Genomic DNA, 24534 nt, shown 5'->3' with positions numbered 1-24534 from the left:
TGCTGTATGATTCACAGTTAGATAAAACTCACTATTTCTTAGAGCAGCACCCCTCAAACTTTAATGTCCTTACACACAACCTAAGTATCTTACTAAAAATGCAGATTCTGCAAGGTTTTTTGTTTCTTCAGGGGTTTTTAAAATAGTATTTATTGAGTTTTTGATGAAAGTTTACACAGCAAGTTAGTTTCCCTTTTGACAGTTTCCACACAGATCATTCAGTTACATTTATCACAATGTGTCAGCCTTCTCTTTAATTGTGTTCTGTTTATTCTCTTTCCACTTCTCTAGTTTTCCTGCCCCCTATCTTCTTATCTTTGTTTTTGAGTAATTGTTGCCCTTTTGGTCTCATACTGATAGTTTTTAAGTAGAGCACTGATCTTATGAATAATAACCTTTATTTTGTATGCCACTCTGCTGTTTTGCTAAAAGGTGATCTCAGGATAGGGTTTGCTGTAGGTTTAAAGAATGTCTCAGGGAGTCCTCTGTTCTCTAAAGTTCTGGTTAGTCTGGTTTTTTGGTTTGTTTTTAATAAGAATTTGAGTTCTCCACATTTTTATCCTATTCTATGTAAGACCACATATTGTGACCCTGGTCAGAATAGTCAGTGGTGGTAGCTGGGCACAGTCTAGTTCTTCTGGTCTCAGGGTAGATGAGGTCATGGCTCTTGTACACTTTTTCTTCTCTCAGGTTTTGGTTACCATCTTACTGTTTTGCTCTTGGCAAATAGAAACCTGTAGTTATACCTTGGATGACTGTTCAGAAACTTTTAAGACCTGATATGCTACTCTCCTCATTAGGATGCAGATCATGATTTTTGTGAACTGTATTATGCCATTTGACTTGAGTTGTCCATGAAACTGTAGTCCTAAGCCTTCAAATCCAGAAAAGCAGTCTTGTAAGGTGTTAAGTTATATGTGAGGAGTACCTGCAGTTGTGTCTTCAGTGAATATAGGCACATTAAAGTTTGATAACCATTGATATAATGTTTTAAAACTTTCACTGAAGACACTCAAACCTAGCTTTAATTCTTGCCTTCACCACTTATTAGTCATGTCATCTTAGGCAAGTTATTTTAGCTCTGCTTCTCCATTTCCCCATCTATAAACTAAGAGGCAGAATGATGTAGCTCTTTAGAAATTAAACTAAGGAGCTCTGGTGGCACAGTGCCTAAGGCATTTGACTGATAACCAGAAGGTTTGTGATTCAAACCCACCAGCCACTCCACAGAAGGAAGATAAAACAATCTCTTTCCATAAAGATTTACTGCCTCAGAAACCCAATGGGAGTGGCTGTGAGTCAGGATTAACTCCGTGGCAGTGAGTTTGGTTTTGTTGTTGGTTTTTTTGTTTGTTTGTTTTTAAGAACAAAACTGAGGCGTTTGAATCTCTGCTTCACCAGTTACTAGGCATGTTATCTGAGACAAGTAACTTAGCCTCTTTGGGTGATAATTTCTTTATTTGTAAAATAGAGGTAATAACCCACATAGTAGATTGTTGTGAGACTTAAATGAATTAATTTATGCAAAGGATTTAGAAAGGGGAAAAGGATTCTGCCCAGCAGGAAACATTTGACAATGTCTAGAGACATTTTTTGTTGTCACAACTGGGGGATTGACAGGGTGGTTCTAACATCTAATAGTTAGAAGTAAAAAATGCTACCACCAGCCACTCCTTGGAAAGAAGGTTGGGCAATCTACTTCCATAGTGATACTGCCTCAGAAACCCAAGGAGGGGTCGCTATGAGTCAGGTCCAACTTGACAGCAAATAACAACAACATGATCCTACTATACACAGGAAATGCCCTCCACAACAAAGAATTATTTGTTCCAAAATGTCAAAGTGCCGCTTTTGAGAAACATGGCTTAGAACAGCACCTGGTGTATAATAAGTGCTATGTAAGTTGGGCTACTATTGTTATTTGCTATTATGGGAATAACAAAACTTAATCACAGTGTTATTGTTAGAAGATACATGGTTAAGCACAGTGCTTGTTGTTGTTGTTGTTATTTGCCGTGGAGTCAGCCCCGACTCATAGCGATCCCTCCTTGGGTTTCCGAAGCAGTATCACTATGGACGTAGGATTGCCCAACCTTCCTTCCGAGGAGTGGCTGGTGGGTTTGAACCGCCAGCCTTCTAGTTAACAGTCAAGTGCCTTAGACACTACGCTACCAGAGCTCCTGCTTAGTACTCAGTAAATGTAGAGGTGGTGGTAGTGATTATTAATAGGTAGCCAAATATCTATAAACATATCCTTTCTATAGTAAAAAAACTCCTATTTAAAGAAATCCTTTTGTAATGTAAATAATGACATTTTTATATGACTTTTTGAAAGGTAGAACACATCTGTAACCATTAATACCTTACATTCAGTAATCACTTTACTCTTTTCAAAGCACTTTTCATAATTAAGCATTTATTGTTGAGTCTCTACAATACACCAAGCTTGCCTTATGGTACCAGTGTAATAGAAAGAACATGGACATTAAGGTTGGACAGTATTGAATTCATATCCTGATTCTGCCACCTAACCGCTCATGTAAATCTTAGGCAATTCAGTTCACTTCTTTCAAACTCAGTTTCTGTAAGATGAGGATAATTGTATCTGCCTCCTGGGTGTTTTTCTGAATCACGTGGGAAAAGTGTCTGGCTAGTGCAGTGAATAGGAGCAGATTCTAAATCGTTTTAGATCCCATCCCTTCTCCACTTCCATTCCGTCGGTGAGTCTGCAGTGTTTTCAGAGTCATAGGTCTTTTCTCAGCATCTACCTGCTCTCACTCAAAGGGCAGACAGACAGTGAAGGGAGATGAGAGGAAAGTGGGAAAAGTTGTAATGACCTACTTCTCCAGTGCTTCTGGGCACAAGGCAAAAGTCCAGGACCCCAGAAAGGCTGTTCCCTAGGTCAGTCTCCTTGGAGAGAGCTGTGGATATTTTCTTCTAGTATCTTACCTTTTCAGGAAATATACTTCAGTGTCTATTCCATTTTTAGAAGTGAGCCAAGGCTAAAATGGTGATGCTGAGAAGCTACTGAGAAGGTCAACCTTAACTGTATTGCTCTTTTCTGAAATTAATTTATCAATTCTGTTAATTTGCCCAGATACTATTCTAAGGCTATATTTCTTTAGAGTTTTAAATTGTAATTTTTCTTATTATGAAGGCGACAGTGATTTACAGTACCTGTGTTTTTATCTACTTTGCTTGTCTTAAATCTGACACAAGATTGCAAGATAAAAATGCCTCAAAGACACTTTTAATTTGCTAGACACATCTGTAAAAAAAAAAAAAAAAGTGAGTTTGTGCAGCAGGAGGAAACTAGAGTCTTTTCAAGGCCTTCACATGACTACCAGTCTTCCCCACCCCAAGACTTAGCCACTCATTCACACCACTAAGAGCTACTTTTGTTTGACCAGACTGTGTTAGACATATTAACAGGAACCCATCAGATCTCAGCTAAAGGTTAATCTCAGTTCAGAATAAGAAGTTTGAAGTTTCTAGTTAAAGACTACAGAAGGCTTAATGGAAAATTGGAGACACTGTGATAGTGATCAACAGACACAAAACTTTTCTGCCTTCTAATGCCAGTGACTGGAAAGTGTAGCAAAACCAGATTGATGACCTAGGAGATAAAATAGGATTAAGAAATGTCACATTGGTGGGGGATCCTAAAGGTAGAGAGGCAGAAAGAAATGGAGTGGTTTTTTTTTTTTTTTTCCTCCCCCTGCCTTCCAGTAGATTACAAAGGTGAGGGATTTGATAACTTTGAATTCTCATCTTCAAGTGTCAGTGCAGATACCTTTCCTGGAAAGGTCCACCATCCCCAGCAACCCCATAGGAATATGCAGCTCTGAAAACCAGTAACAGACCACAGAATTTTGTTTCTGATGTGCTTTGGTCTGATTTTTTGGGGCAAGAGGAGTTATTAAAAATCATAGATTTGTTTATTGGCTCTTCTGAGCAATTGGAGACAGATGTAGCTGCTGAAGAGAGCTGGCAAATGGGAATTTGGAAACCCATTTGCCCCAAGAGGCAGGTGGTCTCTATAGAAGCCTGATTTCATTACTGTCCCCTTTGAAGCTGAATGAAGGTAGTTGAATTCGAAGATAAATCGAAATTATGGAAATATTGGATATATAAATGCCTTTAAAATGATCTAATGTGGAATTTGATTTGCCTTTTTAAATAATAACATGCAGACATTTAACAGAATTTTTACAAAAATATGTCTTGAATAAATTTTCCAGGGGGGAGAGGTAAAAAAGATTTCATTTGATGGTTTAACGATTAATCCCACCACCTGGGCAAGCCAAGGGAGCTTCCCACAGGAGATTGCTTCTGCAGCTTTGAATTATGTATGAATATTGCAGATTGGTTAGATACCACCTTACCAAGGGATTCCTTTGTAGACAGACAAATTCGTAATGATGTTACTATTACCTTTGAACACCTCAAGTTCATTCTGTATGTTCAGAAAATGAGACGTCTTTATGGAGATTGTGACTTTGTTGTAGTTGTCAGACCTGCCATGTCTCAATTAAAAACTGGTTTTTAATGAAAAGTTGCTTAGAAGAGTTTTAAGTACAGTCAAACATGTGCTGTCATCCATTATGAAAGCAGAATGAATGGTGAGGGGCCAGGACAAGGCATTGGCTAAGTCAGGGTTTCTGCCAGTCTACTACCGAGAACTTAGATGTAAAAGTCATTGTTATTACAGACTTTGTAGATTGCAACATAGAGCTATGAGTTGTTTGAACATGAACTTAGATAGAAGAAATAGAAAAGCCAAAGCTTCCTTTTTGTGGGCCATTTATCATTTAATAGTTCTTGTTTTAGTGATGAAAGAAGGTTTAGTTACCCTTGGCGTTATTTTCTACTTCAAAACATATGCTAAGATATAATGTATTAGAAATCCTGGCATATTTTCTACCATTTAATGTAAAGGAATTTTTTTACAAACTGTTCCATGAGTGGAATGAATGGGGAAAATTTCATTTTCTCCATTATGTACTTCCTGATGTCGTCGCCTAGTTTGTTCAGAAGGTCAAAGTAAAAGAGAAACAGGACTCAGGTTCTCTGATTCCCATTTTGATATTTTTTCCATTACATTAAAAATTTCTCAGTGAAATGTTAGAGGTGAACCAGCTATATTTGTAAAGTGTCATTTTATTTGAGAGGTTTTTCTGATTTTTATGTCTAAATATAAAAGAGTAGTCAAAATCTAAATTCCCTTATAAAAGTAATATGCCAAATGAATTGATTGTCTGGTAGCATAGTGCCTAAGACACTTGACTGCTATCCAGAAGGCTGGCAGTTCAAACCCACCAGCCACTCCTCGGAAGGAAGGTTGGGCAATCTACTTCCATAGATCTGTGCTCATTTTTTAGTCACAGCATGTTACCACATCTAAGCTTGAACTCACAGAACCTCTCCCTTCCCCCCTCCGTTTACCATTTCAGTTATACAAAGAACTGTTCTTCCCTCAAGCATCAAGACGTGACATATCATTGATGCGTTTTTTAAAATTCTTACTCCTTTATAGACACTGCTGTCACTGTAAATGCAGAATTAAAATCTTTGTATCCATTTGCAATCCATGTGATTTTACCTTCATTGACTCTATTTCATAGTTCTTCATAGTTGACAGTTGTTTTAATTGGTGATTTAATAGACCAGTGCATTTACTCAAAATGTGCTTCTGAAACATAATCTTTATCTAGAATATAGACTTTGCTGCCTTTGTCTTGGCCCTCAAAGAGTTAATAAAACTGGCTTTCACTTTGCCTAGTTCCTCAAAGGTAATTTGGCAAATTTCCCAGACCAAATCCCTAAGGTAAAGGTTAAGGTGCACTGAGTGGTATCAACGTGCAAATGCAAGACTTTTGCTCATAGCTTGCCCAGCTTGTAGCTCTCCAGAACTCATTGAGATCTATGTTTCCTCGGAGTTTCAGGACATGATTAACAGACTCAAGAAGGCCCTGTGAGAATTTTCGTTAATGGGGAATTGTATGAGTGAGTGCAGTGGGTGAGTGTTTAATATTTCTTGCTTTTTAGTATCATGTTTTATTTTGAGAAGTACTTCAGAGCATTGAGCTGTGTTGCACATATGTGGGAACCAAAATCAAAACCCACTGCCTTTGAGTCAATTCCAATTCATAGTGACCCTGTAAGACAGGGTAGGACTTCCCTATGGGGTTTCCAAGGCTGTAAATCTTTATGGGAGCAGACTGCCTCATCGTCTTACACTGAGTGGCTAATGAGTTCCAAACACCAACCTTTTGGTTAGCCGCCAAATGCTTTAACTGTTGTGCCACCAGAGCTCTTTATGTGGGAACAGACCCACAGAATTTTACACAAGTTAATAGTAGCAACCGTTCTTGTGGTTCCCTGAGAGGAAAGCAGACATGTAGGCTCATGGCTCTGAACCAGCCTTCACCAACCCCTTTTTGATGAATGGAAAGGAGATCTTTTCATAATAATCAGGAGATTGGGGGAAAGAAAGATAAAAGGTAAGAAGGAGCAAGGTTTTAGAGACTAGGAACCTAAAAATAGCTTTCTAGGAATCCCCTAAAGCTGACTCTAGAATGAGAAGAGAATTTGTGGAACATTAACCTTTTTCTTCTTGAAGGGGCTGATATTTTTTAAATCACCTTATATTTATTGCTCTGAAAATATAAATGGCTTATATTCTTTTATCTAGCAAAGAACATTTTCCCTCTTCTGGAGCATGTTGATATCTACTCACTGATCTTGATACTCAGTAGTGCGGAGTGTCTCTGAAGTGTCATTTTGCTTTGTCTTTGTTAATGCATATGAGTAAAGCCCCCTTGTCACCTTGATTTTAGGATGTTCTGTATTATAAGAAACCAGCTTTGTTTGGAGCCCTACTTTTGGGTTGATCACCAGGGGCAGCCTATTGTGAACAGGCAGCATGCTTTACTGAATGAGCCTCCCTTACATAGACCGCCCTGTTGGCAGCCAGTGAAGCAATGCCTTCCATCTCACCGCTGTGCCAGATCCCATAAGAAAACCTCAGGCTCATTACTCCCTCCTAGTGTAGAGAGTCCTCTGGCTCTGCCAGCTTTGAAAGAATATTTTTGAAGTTGTGTATCCAGCAGGCTTCAAGGCTTATCTTTCTGTCAACGCATATGCATAATTTCCATAATGAAAGATTGATAAGAAGGTACTCCTTCTCCTCAGATCTACTCCCTCAAATCCACAGGTGATATATGTTCTGATGACACACGATCAAACAGAGCACCTCTTTTAAAGAAAGCCTGTAAATGTCACCATGACTCACTGCCAATTGAAAATCTAGAAATAACTTGTATTAGTTATATGAGAAGGAGCCCTGGTGGTGGCAGTAGTTAAGCACCCAGCTAATATCCAAAAGGTCAACAATTCGAACCTACCAGCCTCTCCACAGGAAAAGGGTGTGGCAATCTCCTTCCAGAAAGATTTACAGCCTTAGAAACCCTATGAGGCAATTCTATTCTGCTCTACAGGGTTGCTGTCAGTCGGAATGGACTTGAAGGGAGTGGGTTTAGTATATGAGAAAGGAGCCCTAATGTCACAGTGGTTAAGCTGCTAACCAAAAGGTCAGCAGTTTTAACCTACTAGCTGTGCTCCTCGGGAGTAGCAGTCTGCTTCCATACAGATAGATTGCAGATTTGGAAACCCTGTGGGGCAATTCTGCCCTGTCTTATGGGGTCGTATGAGTCAGAATTTAGACACTATGGCAACAGGTTTGGTTTTTGGATTGGTTTAGTATGTGAGATGTTTCCTTTCTCTCTTTCCCTTTGCCCATAAAGAAAACAGGAAGAAAAGCTGGTAAGTGTGGCAGTCTAGGGATACTTTTCAGTGAACCCAGAAACTCTTAAACCTGTATGATTTTGGATTTATTCCATTGACCAGCCCACTGAGATTTTCTAAATAGGCCAGTTTTCTCCACCAGTGTTTAATGACCTTTCCATCTCGTTGTACTTGAGAGTGACAGAGTTTGCACAGTTCTGGCAGAGCGAGGGGTGGGGGAGATGTGCAGGCGGTGGTGAAACAAAATTGGGAACATAAAGCAGTATGTGCAGCCGTGATGGTATGTGCTGCAGACTCATTTTAATATGCAAGAATAATTAGAATGCGGGACTTCCTTTTCCATTTGCCTTGCCTGCTGCATGCACACAGGCAAAAAAGTTGATACTTCTGTCCTGCTGACAATAAGAACTTCCAGGCCTCAAGTTCACCTGTTATAAAACAGTTGCTACCATATTTAGATATTCTAATCTCAGTTTAGGAGCTCTGGTAGCATAGTGCCTAAGGCACTTGACTGCTAACCAGAATGCTGGCGGTTCAAACCCACCAGCCACTCCTCGGAAGGAAGGCTGGGCAATCTACTTCCCTAGTAATACTGCCTCGGAAACCCAAGGAGGGGTCACTATGACTCAGGTCTGACTCGATGGCACATAACAACAACAACAACAATCTCAACTTAAGGAGCTCTGGTGGCATAGTGTGTAAGGCATTTGACTGCTAACCAGAAGGCTGGCAGTTCAAACCCACCAGCCACTCCTCGGAAGGAAGGTTGGGCAATCTACTTCCATAGTGATACTGCCTCAGAAACCCGAGGAGGGGTCACTATGAGTCAGCTCCAACTCCACGGCACATAACAACAACAATCTCAACTTTATTCCTGATCCTTTACTAAATACTTCACTAAATCCTTTTTTAAAAAGAGGCACCAAACCAGTTGCCATCAAGTTGATTCAGACCACCAGAGCTCCCAAACACTATGTAGTAAAGTATTTAGTATCTTCTGTAGTATTATAAGGAACTCAGGTGGTGCAGTGCCTGAGGCATTTGACTGCTAGCCAGGTCAGCAGTTCAAATCCACCAGCCGCCTGGGGAAGGAAAATGGGGCAATCTACTTCCGTAAAGATTTACAGCCTTGGAAACCCAATGGGAGTTGCTGTGAGTTGGAATTGACTCAGTGGCAGTGAGTTTGGTTTGTTTTGGTTTTACAGTGTTAATAGTACTATACTCTAGTATTATACTATAGTGTAGTACTTTACTAAATAGTATATTTGCCTTTAACCAGTCAAGCATTTAGTTCCCTCTATCACCATCACCATCCTGTACCTAAAAAAAAAAAGTTCCACCCTTTGCTTGTTATTCTCACTCTTACCTCTAAGCCTACTATACCTTCTTTACCAAACTGGCTTCTCAGTATGGATCACGGGGAATAGAGTATTGGCCTGCATGAAGGGAGGTTTTGTGTTCAGACAGGTATGCTGGGGCTTATGAACTATTGCTATGACCATAAGGCCAGTTATTTGCATTTATGGGAAGTGTACAAGGCAAAACGCAACGCATTGCCATCGATTCAGATCTGACTCATAGCCACCCTTCCCTGGGTTTCTGAGGCAGTATCTCTATGGAAGTAGATTGCCCAACCTTCCTTCTGAGGAGTGGCTGGTGGGTTTGAACCGCCAGCCTTCTGGTTAGCAGTCACATGCCTTAGGCACTACATTACCAGAGCTCCCTATGGGAAGTATATGTCTCCTCCATAAATCTAAATTTTAGCAGGATCTTTGAATGCCAATGTGACATTCAAACCTATATGGTCTGGTTTGTTTTAGTCATGTGACCCATGAAGTGACAGCAGAGGATTTTTCTACTCGGGAGCCAAGAACGGTTGTTGTGAAGCAAGATGGCAGGGGCTATACTTCAGTCACATCAGCACTGCCCCCACCTGAACTGGAAAAGGAAGAGGAAAAAGAAGACATTTCAGATCCTGTGGACCTGAGTCCTTGTAGTGCAACATACAGCAATTTAGGTTAGTATAAATGTCACATAAGTGGTATTTAAACCTTGCCTTTTTATGCACTAGCCAAATTCTCTATTTCCCTGGAGGGATACTTTTGTTGCTCCATGGAGCAAAAGTTGAGACTATAAATTTTTTTTTTTTAATTTTATTGTGCTTTGGGTGCACACTTGCAAAGCGAAATTTGTTTTACATTCAGCAGTTCGTGTACATTTGTACACGATCACCATCCCTGACCATAACAAACTCTCCTCCCTTCCCGTCCCTGTGACTACCCCCTCCTCGGCCCCTCCTTAACTATGCACTCCTGTCTATCCAGCTTTTCCTCTGTGTGAGTGCTGTCCCTCTGGTGTGCCATGGCACATTGCTCTAAGGGGTGCATCTCCTTAGAGTCGGTGGGTGCATCACCTTGGGTAGGTGTCTTGCAGGGACTGTAAATTTTTACTTGCATCAGGAAAAAGCCCTGGTATTCTACTATGGTAGAAGTACATATGGGATATTTTTTGGTATTGCACAGGGGAGGGGCCAAAAGGAGGCTTCCTAGAAATAATACTTGAGTTATTTTAACTGATTGACAAGGAAAGGAAGAATATTCCTACAAGAGGCAACAACATGAACAAAAGCCTGAAGATGCCGAATAATTTGATGCATGTGGATACCATGACCATATAGTATTGCTGAAATGTGAGCTGGACAGTTAGACAAGATTATGAGTTTCAGGCTAAAACCATAGACTTTTTGCTGTTTGTGATGGTAAGCTATCAAAAGATTTTAAACAGAGGAATAATGTGATTAGATTTGTGTTTTATTCATCCATTCTGTTGGCTGCCATGCAAGGATAGAAGCAAAGTAGTTGATAGTAGGAAATCTGGTAGTTGAATAGTATTGCAGGGCCACATAGAAGAATGAGAAAGGGAGGCATAAATGAAATAGTACGGCTAGGGACAGATTTGAGAAATATTTAGAGAATACATAGGATTTAGTGGTTAGTTGGAAGTAGATAGTATGAAGATCTATGATGTATCCCAGATTTTGGGCTTCGAACAAGTGTATTCAAGGAAGTAAGATCCCTTTGGTATTATACAGGGGAGGGGCCAGAAGAAGGGCAGCTCAATCATGACCACCCACATGCAGTTGAAAATGCATTCTGTATGGAAAATTCCAATCTAAGTTCCTATACCTTACATGAACTGAGAATGGGAAAAGCATAGTACAGTTACCCAAACAACCATCATGGTTACCATGTTCCAGTTGGACTGGATTTTATGGTCTAGTCAAGCAGCTTCTTAGTCTTCCCATTCTTTTATATTTTATGAGACATATTACAAGATGAAAAAATTACTGTTGACTAATTGTATGCCCTCAGACAATATATCAGAAATTATACTTCAAACATTCTTACTACACTAAAATTTCTTCCATGATGTCCTCAGTAAAATATATAGGAATTTTTACTAATCATGTGGTATCTTAAGGAGCTCTGGTAGCATAGTGCCTAAGGCACTTGACTGGTAAGCAGAAGGCTGGTGGTTCAAACCCATCAGCCACTCCTCAGAAGGAAGGTTGGACAATCTACTTCCGTAGTGATACTGCCTCAGAAACCCAAGGAGGGGTCGCTGTAAGTCAGGTCCTAGTCGGTGGCCCATAACAACAACAACATGTGGTATCTTATGCAGTCTCTTCTCTAAAATTTTTCATTAGCCAACATCAGTTAAAGTTAATTCTCAGTCACATAGAGTGGTAGAAAAAAAAATAGAGCATTACTTCATGAATATTCCAAGTGCCTCACATAGATTGACTCATTTAATCTTCAGGTTATTATTCCCATTTTTCAGATGAGGAAAGTAATACAAAGTTTCTTGCCCAAAGTGTTCAGCATATATTGAACACAGATTGGAAGGAACCTACTTGGTCTTAACCACTGGGCTATAATGATCTTAACCACTAAATTCTTGCAAAATTTTGAAGCCTGCAGCTGTGCCCTTTTTTTTTAAGTTGTCCACTTTCAGGCATAAAATTTAAGACTGGTTTTTAAAGCTTATGATTACTTAGAGTGCAAAAATACTAGCTTATAGATACCCTAATCAAAAAGGTAGCTTGCTTTCTACCTTTTAAAAATATATGATGCCAATAAAATGTTGACTGCTTTTCCTTGAGTGTCTATGTGGCTATGTACTTGATTCCATAGGGTATGGAGTTAGTTGCTTCTTTGAAAAGGTTTTACTATATAAGTTAAATTAATAACACAGTAATGGATAGGATTGACTATTGGTTCTACTAGCTGAGGGGTTTTTGTTTTATTGTCATTTTTCCTAATGGAACAAGTATTTTTGGTGGCATCGAAACTTTCCTTTTTGAATACATTCAGCAAACCATTTGCAAGAATTTTAAACTACCCCTTTGAGCATTTTTTAATGATTTAAAGCCCTGTGTGTTTAGCAACTGAAAAGAAACAAAACTTCTTGGCAATAGCTTTAGATCCTTTAAATATTTCAGAACCATTCCATAAAAACTACTTTCTTCACCTTTTTTTTTTTTAAAATGAGGCAAAGGGTGATAGATAAAAGAAACAAAGAAGGAAAGGTCAGGGTTACCAACATTTTTACTGTGGAATTTGTTTCTGAAACTCATATTGTAAAGTGGGCTTAAGAAACAGTATAACACAGGAAAAAATAAGGGTTTTGGAGGTCAGACAGATTTAGGTTCAGATCACAGTTGTGCCACTGCCCATCAGCATGATTGTGGGTCAGTTATTTAATATCCTTCAGGATTATTTAATATCCTTTAATGGCTTCAGTTTCCTTATCTGAAATAAGGGAATAATAACATCTACCTCTTAGGACTTAATGGCAGAAGTACTTGGTACATAGCAATGCTTAGTAATTGTGAATTTCTTTCATTTCTCCCCAAAGGTATGTTGTTACTTTCTCCTTTAAATATGTTAGATGTGCCAGCCAGAAAATATAGAATAAAGTGGAAAGGATTAAAAATGTTCGTTAATTGGCATTGAAGACACAGAACAGCAAAATATAAATCCAAAAAAGCATGGGCTGCCTGCACGACTAATGACTGAAGGTGTAAAACATCCACCCCAGTGTGGCTAACGAGACCAGAGGAGAGAATTACAAATGGCAGGATCTTAAATGTGGCAGATCCAGGTCCCAGGTCTGCTAATTAGAGCAAAATAAAGGGACCTGATTTGGATTTCTTTTATAGTTCCTTTTTTTTCTTACATGGTTTTGAAAACTGGTAAGTTTTGTTTAAAAATTCAATTGGAATAAACCTTGATTAATCTACTTCAGTATCTCCCACTAGACCTACCCTTGAGGCAGTCTCAGTCCTTCACTGTGGGGTGACGAGAGCTGTTGTGATTCAACAGTTCCCACAAAAAGCTGCTGACTTATGCTACCCATACTTCCCGCCCCGCCCCATACATTTCTTTTTTCCTGAGAAACCATTCTGTAGGGTTAATTTGGATGCCTTTTTTCCTATCTGTACCATAAAGAAAGCAAACTTTATTTTGCTCTTAACTGGATTCATTATTTGACTTTAGAGCTGCACAGTATTTCACGTGCTCAATAGCTACATCAGGCTAGTGGCTACTGTGTTGGCAGCACAGATAAAGAGCATTTATTTCCATCATCACAGAAAAGTCTGTTAAACATTACTGCTTGGAGAATCGGTTAGCTGGCGTTTGTATTGTTGCACAAAAATTATGATTGTCTTTATGGAAATTGACAACTCCTTCAAAGACTTCCCCTTACAGAGTGATGACTCTGCTCTGAGGGGTGGTGATATGAGATCACCAAACAAACTCTGATCTCTGACAATGTAATCCACCTCCAACTGAATTCTACAGGGTGTCTGCCATCCAAATGAGTTCCCAAAGAAGTGATAGAATGTTTGCTTAATCAGACCTTTAGCACTTTCTCCCATGTTTCTTGTGTCTATCTCAGTATGTCTAAGGAAAAAAATCACTGGTTTTGTATTTGGCATGTCTGACTACTTTATCAGCCTGCTATAATCAGAATCATATAATGACTTCTACTTTATTGGAAATAAGTTGGTGACTTTAAGTCTCCTTCATTCACTTTGTAGCTGAATACTCTATACATTGCTTTTTAGAAAGATGTACCAAGTGTGCCTTTCTTGAGGACAGATTTTTGGCTAGTGTGTCTTTCTGTGTCCCCTACCATGTAGCATATTATCTAAAACACACAGTAGACCATTGGCACATGTTTCAATGAATGAGCCAAAAATGAGTTTTGAGTTTGGCTTGAAAAGATTTCCAGATTAGGAAATCAAGCTATCCTCAGGAAGGTTTACAAGAAAATTTCAAGTCATAGTTTCTGTGCTCCATTAATCAGCTAACTTTTTTTTTTTTAATTCATGGCTTAATTCAATAGTTTCTTAATTAAGGAATTATATAAGCTATGCCTCTGTTTCTTTTCTACATGTTCTTTAAAGAAATTATACACATTTCTCATCTTACTTACCTTGACAGTCTCTTTCAGGCTGCGCCTTCAAACCCTGAAAGAAATCACCTGAAAGTCTTCGGTCTCTAGAACTGCCTCTGTTAGTATATTCGTTGTCAGGGTTCAACTTTAAGGAATGGGTTTGCCTAAAAGAATGTCATTACACTGCTGACCTTGAAACGGCAGGGGTTTTTTGTTTTTGTTTTTTTAATCATTGTGAAGACTGCATTACCACTTATTCATTTATTCAAGAAAAAATTACTGAGCAACTTCCATCAGCCAGACATTGTTCCACATACTACAAAGTTAATGATTTCGATCTACAGATTAAAGAATTGCAGTGTTTCAGATTATCTAGATGTTTTAAAAAAAAAATTGAGGTTGACAGCTTTGAACATTTGTTTTGAGCATTTGTTGTACTTCCTAGAAGTATAATTATTTCTCTTTTAAAAGAAACCATAGACTGTGTCCCTATTTTTCAAGCAAACTGCATTCACATTTAAAAATAGCTTCCTATATGCTAGAATTAGTTGACCGAGTGCCATATTCAAATTACATAGATAACTTACCCCAAAATAAATAATTTCCATTGTAAGAGAGGTTGTCACTAATGAGGTCTTATAAAAATTGAATCTGTCAGCTGTTACACCACTATTGACATTGTTTAAAGTGATCTTTGTATATGTTTGAGACTAGCCCAAAGTGGTCTTTGGAGGTCAGCTTTGTTTTATTTGTTTGGCTTGAAGTTTGTGTCCCCTGTGTTTTGCCAGCTGTTGCTTACATTTGACTATGGTCGACCCAACACAATAATAATGCCCAGGTAGGTTAGGACCCTTCCTCCTAAGCTGCTGGTATTTCTTGTCAAAGGAAGATATTGTAATAGCTGCTGGGTTCAGCCAGCAAAAGGCCCTTCTCACTTAAGACTGGTGCACAATGGTGGTATGTGGCATCTATATTTATAAATTTCAGTGCTTATTTCCCAGTTCGGAGATGTTGATCACTTCTTTTGCCCTCTCCCAACCCATGCCTTTTTAATTCTTCTTTATTACTTGTCATGAACCTTAGAAAAACTTAGGGGTCAAAGATTAAAATTTAAATTTACATAGAAAGATAGGTTCTATTTATTTGGGCTTTAATACATTTATTCAGCCAGCGTTTATTGACCCCTGGTACTTAGTAGACTAGGTGCTAGGAATACTACTGCTGCTGTCAAGGACTCCTGGTCCAGACATAAGGCCAGGAGCCTATTTTTCTATTAGGAGCCTATGTGAGAGTTGCTAGGATGCAGACATTTAAAGGTTTAGTGACAGCCTCTTCTGCCTAGAGGAGTCTGGGAGAGGGTCACAATGGCTTTGAGCAGAACTTGAAAGAAGTGTAGTTGTTTGCCAGGTAGAAAAGCAAGACAGGGCATTCCAGGTAGAGGGAACAGTATGAACAAAGGCTGAAGCTTGTTAGAGAAATGAATGTTCAGTTAGCTACAAATAATTAATTCAGGGTGGCTCAAGTGCAGAGTGAAAGGGGCAGATGGGGAGAGATGAGACACAGGGGAAAAGCAAGGCCAGATCATAAATGGTACGTCTGCATCACAATGAGTAAATCTTTTACCTACAGGAAATGGAGAGACACTGAAGAATTTTGAATAGTGGGACATGATCAGGATTTTAAAAAGATCATTCTAGGAGCTACATAAGGGATGATTGAAGGATGGGAGACCAACCAGGAGACCATGCCTGTTCCTGTCTGGTTGGAATAAGGAGCTAATTATGATCATTAGCATTCTGTTCCTGTCCAAATGGGTCATCACTAAGTGCCTTTAATCCCTAGCACCCTGTGATGCCACGTTTTAAGCAAACATTTGCTGTAGTTTGTCCTTGGTATGTCTTTAGTGATAGAATCTTTCAGTAGATTACTATAATGATTTGGTCATTATTTTGCATTTTCCAGTATGCAATCATCTTTAAAATATCGATCTTTAGAGCTAATGTTACTCTTATTTCTTTTCTATTTACTATCATACCAATTGTAAGTTGAAAGAGCCCCATATCAATCATTTTCCTTCCTGAGGAGTTTTAAACACCCTTTTGGCTTCTTTGAAGTAGTATCATTAAATTATTTCCTTTTAATCCCTCTTTCATCAATTACTTTTCAGAACATGATATAGGACCTTGTCTGTCTGCCTGAAGCCATTTTTAAATAGGGAGAAAATGAAGTGGTAGGATATGGAAGCCTAAAAAGAGAGGGAAGTAGGGTTTGAGTGTGATTTAAGCAAATATATTTGTCTGAAAGAACTTCTTTCGCCTATAGCAAGGCAAGATCTAGAATAAAATTTTTTCTTCTTCTTCTATTCAGAGGGCTGGTATGCCACAAAAATGTAGGGTATGTGATGTTATATCAGGCCTGCTGAAAGCCAAGCTTAGTGTCTGGTCCCAGAGGCTTGAGAGGAATGTACATGATCAAATGTTTAAAATAAAAATGGCTAAGATACCAAGCTTTTAAAACGTTGACCCAAATGATTGGAATTCAGTTAGGAGAGCTTGCCTTTCTTGGAGGAAAAAAAAATAAATAAAAACACAAAACACTTTTAGACTTGGGAGAATGGCCTGACCTACTTGCATGGACTGTGGAATGCTTGTGGTTTCATTTGTAACACAAACGTTCCTGATTCCGTGTGGAAATTTTTAGTGAAGCAACTCCTTAGCTCCCAGGAGATCATATCCTGTTTGAGAAGAGAAGCCACTGTTAATTATCCTTATTTCCTTGTTCCCTTGATTGTCCATTTCCATTTTGGAATGATGACCCACTCTTCTGATTCTTCCTTCAGTTCAGTAGCCATTTATTTACTGCACATCTGCCTAGTACCTCACACTAGAGGTCCTGAGTTAAAATACATATCTATATATACCTATGTGTGTTTATGTGTATACACATTATGTTGTTGTTGTTGTTGTTGTTATATGCCATAGAGTCAACTCAGACTCATAGCGACTATATATGAGAGTAGAACTGCCCCGTAGGGTTTTCTAGACTGTGATCTTTATGGGAGAAGATTGCTAGCTCTTTTCTCCCAAGGAGTGCTGGTGGGTTCAAATTTCCAGCCTTTTGGTTAGCAGTCAAGTATTTAACACTTGTGCCCCTGAATCTCCTTCCACACATAAAAGGCTGAAAATGCTGTGTTGTTATTGTTGTTATGTGCCATCAAGTCGGACCTGACTCATAGCGACCCCTCCTTGGGTTTCCGAAGCAGTATCACTACGGAAGTAGATTGCCGCATCTTCCTTTCAAGGAGTGTCTGGTAGGTTTGAACCGCCAGCCTTCTGGTTAGCAGTCAAATGCCTTAGCCACTAAGCTACCAGAGCTCCCAAAACCAAACTCACTGCCGTGGAGTCAGATCTGACTCATAGTGACCCCTCCTTGGGTTTCTGAGGTGGTATCTCTATGGAAGTAGATTGCCCAACCTTCCTTCCAAAGAGTGGCTGGTGGGTTTGAACCACCAGCCTTCTGGTTAGCAGTCAAATGCCTTAGGCACTATGCTACCAGAGGTCTTTGAAAATGCTATAGTAGAGCCAAAAGGTAGTTAGAAAACACAGAGGAGGAAGTGATGGCTTCCAGTTTGGAGGTGGGAGAGTAAAAAATAGAGAAGACCTTTGAGCTGGGCTTTGAAAAAAAGAATACAGTTTCAACAAGTAAAGTTAGGATGATACACCTTTGCAAAAGTAGGATGTACAAAGAAAAACATGGAGCACTTTAAAAGAACAGGAAGTGAATGATTGACATAGAAGGGTAAATGAGAAGTAGTGATAGATAAGGCTGAACCTTGACCAACTTACAGAGGAGTTTGGACTTTGTTCTATAGTAGTGGAAAGTAGCATGATCAGCCCTCTTCTAACTCATCAGATAAGCATGAAATGGCTCCTGATGGTAATAGACCTTGTCTCACTTGGCAATTCTAGGATAATAAAAGGAAAAAAAAAAAAAAAAAGCACTTTTGGAATCCTTCATAATTATTTTTGTTTGTTCTGATTTGGAAAAATAGGTAGATAGTGGTAGCCACTAAAGGGTCTTCTAGGTTCTAGGGCCCATATTGGAAGGAGCAAGAATAGGCTCATGTTTCCAGTTTTCTCTTCCATTTATTCAGTCATCATACATGTACTGATCAGGCACTCATAGCCAGATTATTTGCTTGGTCCTGGATATACAGATGACATGCAGTCTCTGCAGTTCAGTAGGGGATTCAGACAGGTACACAAGTAAAGTTGTAAGTGGTAAGGAAGAAATGCTCACAGTTATATCTGGGGCCCCAACAAAAGAGAGGTCAATTTTGGAGGGTGAAGTAAGAAATACTCCCCAGAGAAGAGAGTGTTTGAAAATGAGGCGGCAGAGAGGCCATTACTGAAAGAGAGGGAAGCATGAGAAAAGGCACAGAGCACAAAGGAAGCATGAAGTAGCCCAGAAGACTGAAGAAACTGCAGGCAGTTTGGTAGCTGGGGCTTAGGATGCAAGGGGAAATGCTGTAAGAGAAACAGATACACCAGAGCCAGGTCATAAAAGCCTTCCTTGGTGTGATTGGAGATTGGGACTTGATCCTGGAGACACTGGGGATTTTAACCAGAGGAGTGCCATCATCAGATTTGGTGTTTGAAAAAATTCTCTCTGGTGCACAGTGCATTGAATAAGACAAAACTGGAGACAGTAATAGCAATCGTGAGACTGTCACAGTAGCCAGACAAGGATGATAAGGGCCTGAGCTGGTGTAGTTCACTGCTTCTAACCTTCTCAACAGCACTTCATCTCTGAAAGGTCTAGGTCAGCAACAGAATATGAGGGTTTTCTCATCTTAACATAACAGAGCATATTTCTTTCATTTTGCGAATAAACTATGGCTCTTACTTCTTACATTAGCCAAGGAAAAATAGGACTGAGGCAGGTCTGGAATGGAGACCTCACCATCACAGGAAGAGTTTAGTAAATGCCAAGTCCCTATGTCCTTGATGGTGCTAAGGACACAGGAATGGGAAGTTGTGACTGAAAATTGAATTTATGGTGATTTCTGAGAACAGACTACCCATTTGCTTTATTGAGATATAATTTACATACCTTAAAATTTACACTTTTAGTGGTATGTTCACAGAGTTGTACAGCCATCACCATTATTTAATTCCAGAGCATTTTTATCATCCCAAAAAGAGATTCATTAGCAGTCACTCTCCAATCTCTCCTCCCTGCCAGCCCCTGGCAACTACTCATCTGCATTCTGTGCCAATGGGATTACCTATGCTGGACATTTAATGTAAATGGAATTATACAATCTGTGCCCTTCTGTGTCTTCTTTCAGTTAGCATAATGTTTTCAAGGTTCATCCAAGTCATAGCATGAATCAGTACTTCATCCTTTTTATGGGTGAATAGTATTCCATTGCAAGGCTATACCATTGTATTTATCCACTTTATCAGTCGATGGGTATTTGAGTAGTTTCCATGTTTCAGCTATTATGAATTATGCTGTAATGAATATTCATGTATAAGTTTCTGTGAGGACATATGTTTTCACTTCTCTTACGTATATATTGAGGAGTTGAATTGCTGGATCATATGGTAACTCTATGCTTAACTTTTTGAGGAACTGCCAAACTGTTTCCCAAAGCAGCTACACAATTTTACAATCACCATAGAAATGAATGAGAGTTCTAATGATTCTGTATTGTTACACACCATAGGATTTTCTAGGGTGTACTCTTTACAGGAGCAAATTACCAGGTCTTTGTCCCATCGAGATGCTGAGTAGGTTTGAACCACCATCCTTTCAGTTAGTAGCCAAGTGCTTAACCATTAGCCATCCTAATGAGTGTAAAGTGATGTATCATTGTGGTTTTGATTTACATTTCCCCAATGACTGACATTGAGCATATTTTCATATGTGTATTATCCAAATACTATTCCATTTCTGTTATATGTGTACACTACATTTTGTTTATCCATTCTTCTATTGATGGACATTTGGGTTATTTCTACCTTTTGGCTATTATGAATAACAGTACAGTGAACACTGGTGTACAGATAGTGGTTTGAGTCTCTGCTTTCAAGTCTTTGGGGTATGTACCTAGGAGTGGAATTGCTAGATCATATGGTAACTTTTTGAGGAACCACCAAACTATTTTCCATGGCTCTGCCATTTTGTATTCCCACCAGCAATGCGGGAGGGTTCCAGTTTCTCTACATCTTCTCTAACACTTGTTCTTTTCTGTTTCCCTGATAATAGCTATTTTTCTGATAATGGATGTGAAGTGGTACCTCATGATTTTGATTTCCATTTTCCTAATAACATGAGCATCTTTTCATGTACTTACTAGCCTTTGTCCATGTTCTTTGGGGAAATGTCTATTCAGATCCTTTGCCCATTTTTTAATTGGGTTGTTTATCTTTTTGTTGTTATTTTATTCCTTTTGAAGGAGCTCTGGTAGCAGCATTGTTAAGATACATGGTTGCTAACCAGAAGGTTGGTGGTAGAAACCCACCAGCTGCTCTGTGAGAGGAAGATGGGTAATCTACTTCCGTTAAGATTTACAACCTTGGAAACTCTATGGGTCACTATGTGTCAGAATCAACTCAATAGCATTGGGTGGGTTTATTCTTTCTGGTGGTATTGTAAATGCAATTGTTTTCTTAATTTCAGTTTTGGATTGTTCATTGCTAATGTATAGAAATAAAATTGATTTTGTATGCTGGCTTCTGACCTGTAAGCTTGGCTGAACTAGTTCTGATAGTTTTTTATGGATTTCTTGGGATGTTCTAGATACAGGGTTGCATCATGTATGAATTGTTGTTGTTAATTGCTGTGGAGTTCATTACAACTCATGGCAACCTTCTGTGTGCAGAGTGCTCCATAGGGTTTTTAAGGCTGTGACCTTTCAGAAGCAGATCACTGTTTTGCCAACTGCCTCTGGATGGGTTCAAACTGCCAACCTTTCAGATAGCAGTCAAGGGCTTAATTGTTTATGCCACCCAAGGACACCTTTCTACACATGAAATTAACCATTAACCATCCTAATGAGTGTAAAGTGGTAGTTTTACTTCTTTCTTTCCAACCTGGATGCCTTTTATTTCTTTTTCTTCCCTGATTGCCCTGGCTAGAACCTCCAGTGCAATGTAGAATTGAAACAGTAAGAGAGAAACTTACCTTGTGTCTGATCTTAAGGGGGACCTATCCAATCTTTTATAATTAAGAGTGATGTTAGCTCTTAGTTTTTCATAGACTGCCTTTATCAGATTGCTATAGTTACCTTCTATTCCTAGTTTAGTGAATGTTTTTTTATCATGAAAGGGTATTGAATTTTGTAAAATGTTTTTTATGCATCCATTGAGATGATTTTTTTTTATCCTTTTATTCTATTAATTTTATACATCACATTGATTGATTTTTCAGATGTTAAACCAACCCTACATTCCTGGGATAAATCCCACTTGGTCATGATGTATAGTCCTTTTTTAGATATTGCTAGATTCATTTTGCTAGTATTTTCTGAGGATATTCATAAGGGATATTAGTCTTTGCTGAGTCTGGCATCCTTATTATATTGATCTCATAGAATAAGTAGGGAAGTGATCCCTCCTCCCTTCTTTTTTTGGTAGGGGTTGTGAAATATTGATAATCTTCTTTAAACATAGGTAGAATTCACCAGTAAACCCATCTAATCCTAGGTTTTTCTTTGTAGGAAGTTTTTAGATTACAGATTTAATCTCTTTCTTTGTTATAGACAGATATATAGATAATTTTAACACTTTTTTTTTTTCAGTCCTAAATGTTTATTCCTTCAGTCTTTCAAGAAATAGTATTGAGCATCAATTATATCCAAGCTCTGATCTTGGCACAGAGGACACTATAGTGAATAAAACAACAACAGTCCTAACCCTCTTAGACATTAACGTTCTCATATTCTTTCTCTCTTACACACTCACACTATCCCTATATATTTTTTTTGCTTATTTATATTTAATGCAGCTCCGTGCCTTATAAAAATATTGCCATGTGTGTTTAGTGGAGAAACAAGGCCCTTAGGTTTTGCTTGTTGCAGTTTGTAAAAACTCTTAGATATTCTTGAGGATGGTTGTATGCATAGAAAATGGAATATATTATTATCATCTCAATCATAGCTTATATTGGTGCTTACATTACTACACAGACATGACTTTAACAAACAGTGCCTCTAATCAGTGCCCTAATCTGGACCATCCAGTGTCATATACTCTGTCTGATCATTAGTAGAAACGTCATGCTCTTAACGCTCAGATAGTGAGTGGAGGCCTCATTTTAACTGCATGAATAATTTTAATAGCTGTTATAAAAGTTTCATGATATATTTCTATTTCTTTAAAAAAATAATGTCCCCTCCCAATTATATAGTAAGCCTTAAAGATGCCACTGACACAAGCAATTGTGATTTATATTCTCTGAAGCATAAATCTAAAAGTAAGCAGACATGGTTGGTTGTTTTAACTTACACTTTTTTTTTTTTTTAATTGTGATTTGGGTGAAAATTTGCAGAGCAAATTCACTTTCCATACAGCAGTTCACATACATTTTGTCTCATGACATTGGCTACAATCTATCCCAATGCAACAGCTCCCCTCCCACTTCCTCCCGATAGTTACCTCTTCCCTGTGTCCATCCCTCCATGCACTCCTGCCCCCTGAGCTGTCTCCCGGTGCATAAACAGCCCTTCTTCCTTCCATGCTTGTTCTCTCCAAGGAGTGTATCTACCTCAGGTACATGTTCAACTCATATGCCTATCTTTTATTTGGCTGGAAGCCACAGGTGTGTGTTCATTTCCAGACCTGAAGGGCAGCTAGGGGCCATAGTCTCAGTTGTAACACCAGGCTCTATCAGACCAACAAACCTGGTCCCTTTTATCTCCCCCCCCCAAATGATTTTGAGTTTTATTCCACATCATTCTCCCTCTCTATCCAAGATCTCCTACATAGATCCCCCTCTGAGTGGTTGACAGTGGTAGCCGGGTACCATCTAGTTCTTCTGATCTCATAGTCATATAGGCTGTGGATTGCATGGTGTACCACTTGCGTGGACTAATTGTTTCCATGAATCTTTGGTTTTCTTCATTCTTCTTTGCTCTGGACAAGGAGAGACCCATCGTTGCATCCAGATGGCTGCTTGCAACCTTTTAAGATACCAGTTGCAACTCACCAAAGTAGGAGGTGGAACAGTGTTTTGTGTAGTATGTGAATGCCAATTGAGCTTGATGTCCCCTGCGAGTATGGTCCACATTTCAAAAGTAACATCTGTGAAGTCATAATTGATATGCCCCAAATAATGAAATAGAGTCACATAAGAGTTTGTGAATGACTGGAACAGCAGCTGACTATTCATATACACTGTTGTCCTTATCAAAATCATAGGAATCTTATACACAGACCAAATTGACCAAAATTTACAATGCAGCAGCTCCCCTCCCACTTCCTCCCCATAGTTACCTCCTCCCAGTGTCCGTCCCTTTGTACTCTTCTGCACCCTGAGCTATCTCCCTGTGTATAAGATTAAGCAGTGTCAGAATCCATCTCTGTGGATCTCATGGGTTGGTTTCCCCCCCACACTCTTTTGGATCTCATGTTTTTAAAAAACATAGTTTATGAAATTCTATTTAAATGTATTGAATCAAAAAATGACAAGGACCACATACAATACAGTGTAATTTTGGACAAAGTTAAAAGAACAGAATAGTATCTGCTGAGCACCTGTCTACAAGGCCCCATTTCCAGTTTGAATTCTGTTTATATTAATGCTCCCAAGTCTGTCTTTCTTTACAAATGCTATCATTTCTATTATGTTACAATGTAAGTGTATTTCAGTGTCATTTCTGAGTATTGTGATACAGTAAATACAGCATTCTGTGGGGCAGAATTGGAGTATCCCTTTTCAAAAACAAAGCCTATTACCTAAAGTAGGAGCTCTGGTAGCATAGTGCCTAAGGCACTTGACTGCTAACCAGAAGGCTGGCAGTTCAAACCCACCAGCCACTCCTCGGAAGGAAGGCTGGGCCATCTACTTCCGTAGTGATGATGCCTCGGAAACCCAAGGAGGGGTCCGCTATGAGTCAGGTCCGACTTGATGGCAAGTAACAACAACAACATTACCTAAACTAGTCACCTGTTCCTCTGGAAGAGAGATGCGAAAACATTATTCACATTTGTTGCTCCCACCAGGTCTTGGACTCATACCTTCAATGTTTAGGTATTTATT

The 24534-nt window shown here is 39.0% G+C and overlaps 1 protein-coding gene across 1 annotated transcript in view; it reads left to right on the top strand.

The window, feature by feature from the left end:
- PEAK1 (pseudopodium enriched atypical kinase 1) overlaps positions 1-24534 on the top strand; it is a 67427-nt gene that overhangs the window by 20236 nt on the left and 22657 nt on the right. The window contains 1 exon segment of the mRNA XM_007948931.2: positions 9627-9823. Coding sequence (XP_007947122.2) covers positions 9627-9823 — 197 coding nt within the window.

This window comes from Orycteropus afer, unplaced genomic scaffold (genome assembly GCF_000298275.1).
Source record: "Orycteropus afer afer isolate SDZICR_OR568_19922 unplaced genomic scaffold, OryAfe1.0 scaffold00233, whole genome shotgun sequence".
Classification (NCBI taxonomy): domain Eukaryota; kingdom Metazoa; phylum Chordata; class Mammalia; order Tubulidentata; family Orycteropodidae; genus Orycteropus; species Orycteropus afer.
Note: the sequence above shows the minus strand (reverse complement) of the source record. Positions and strands in the feature narration are given on the sequence as shown.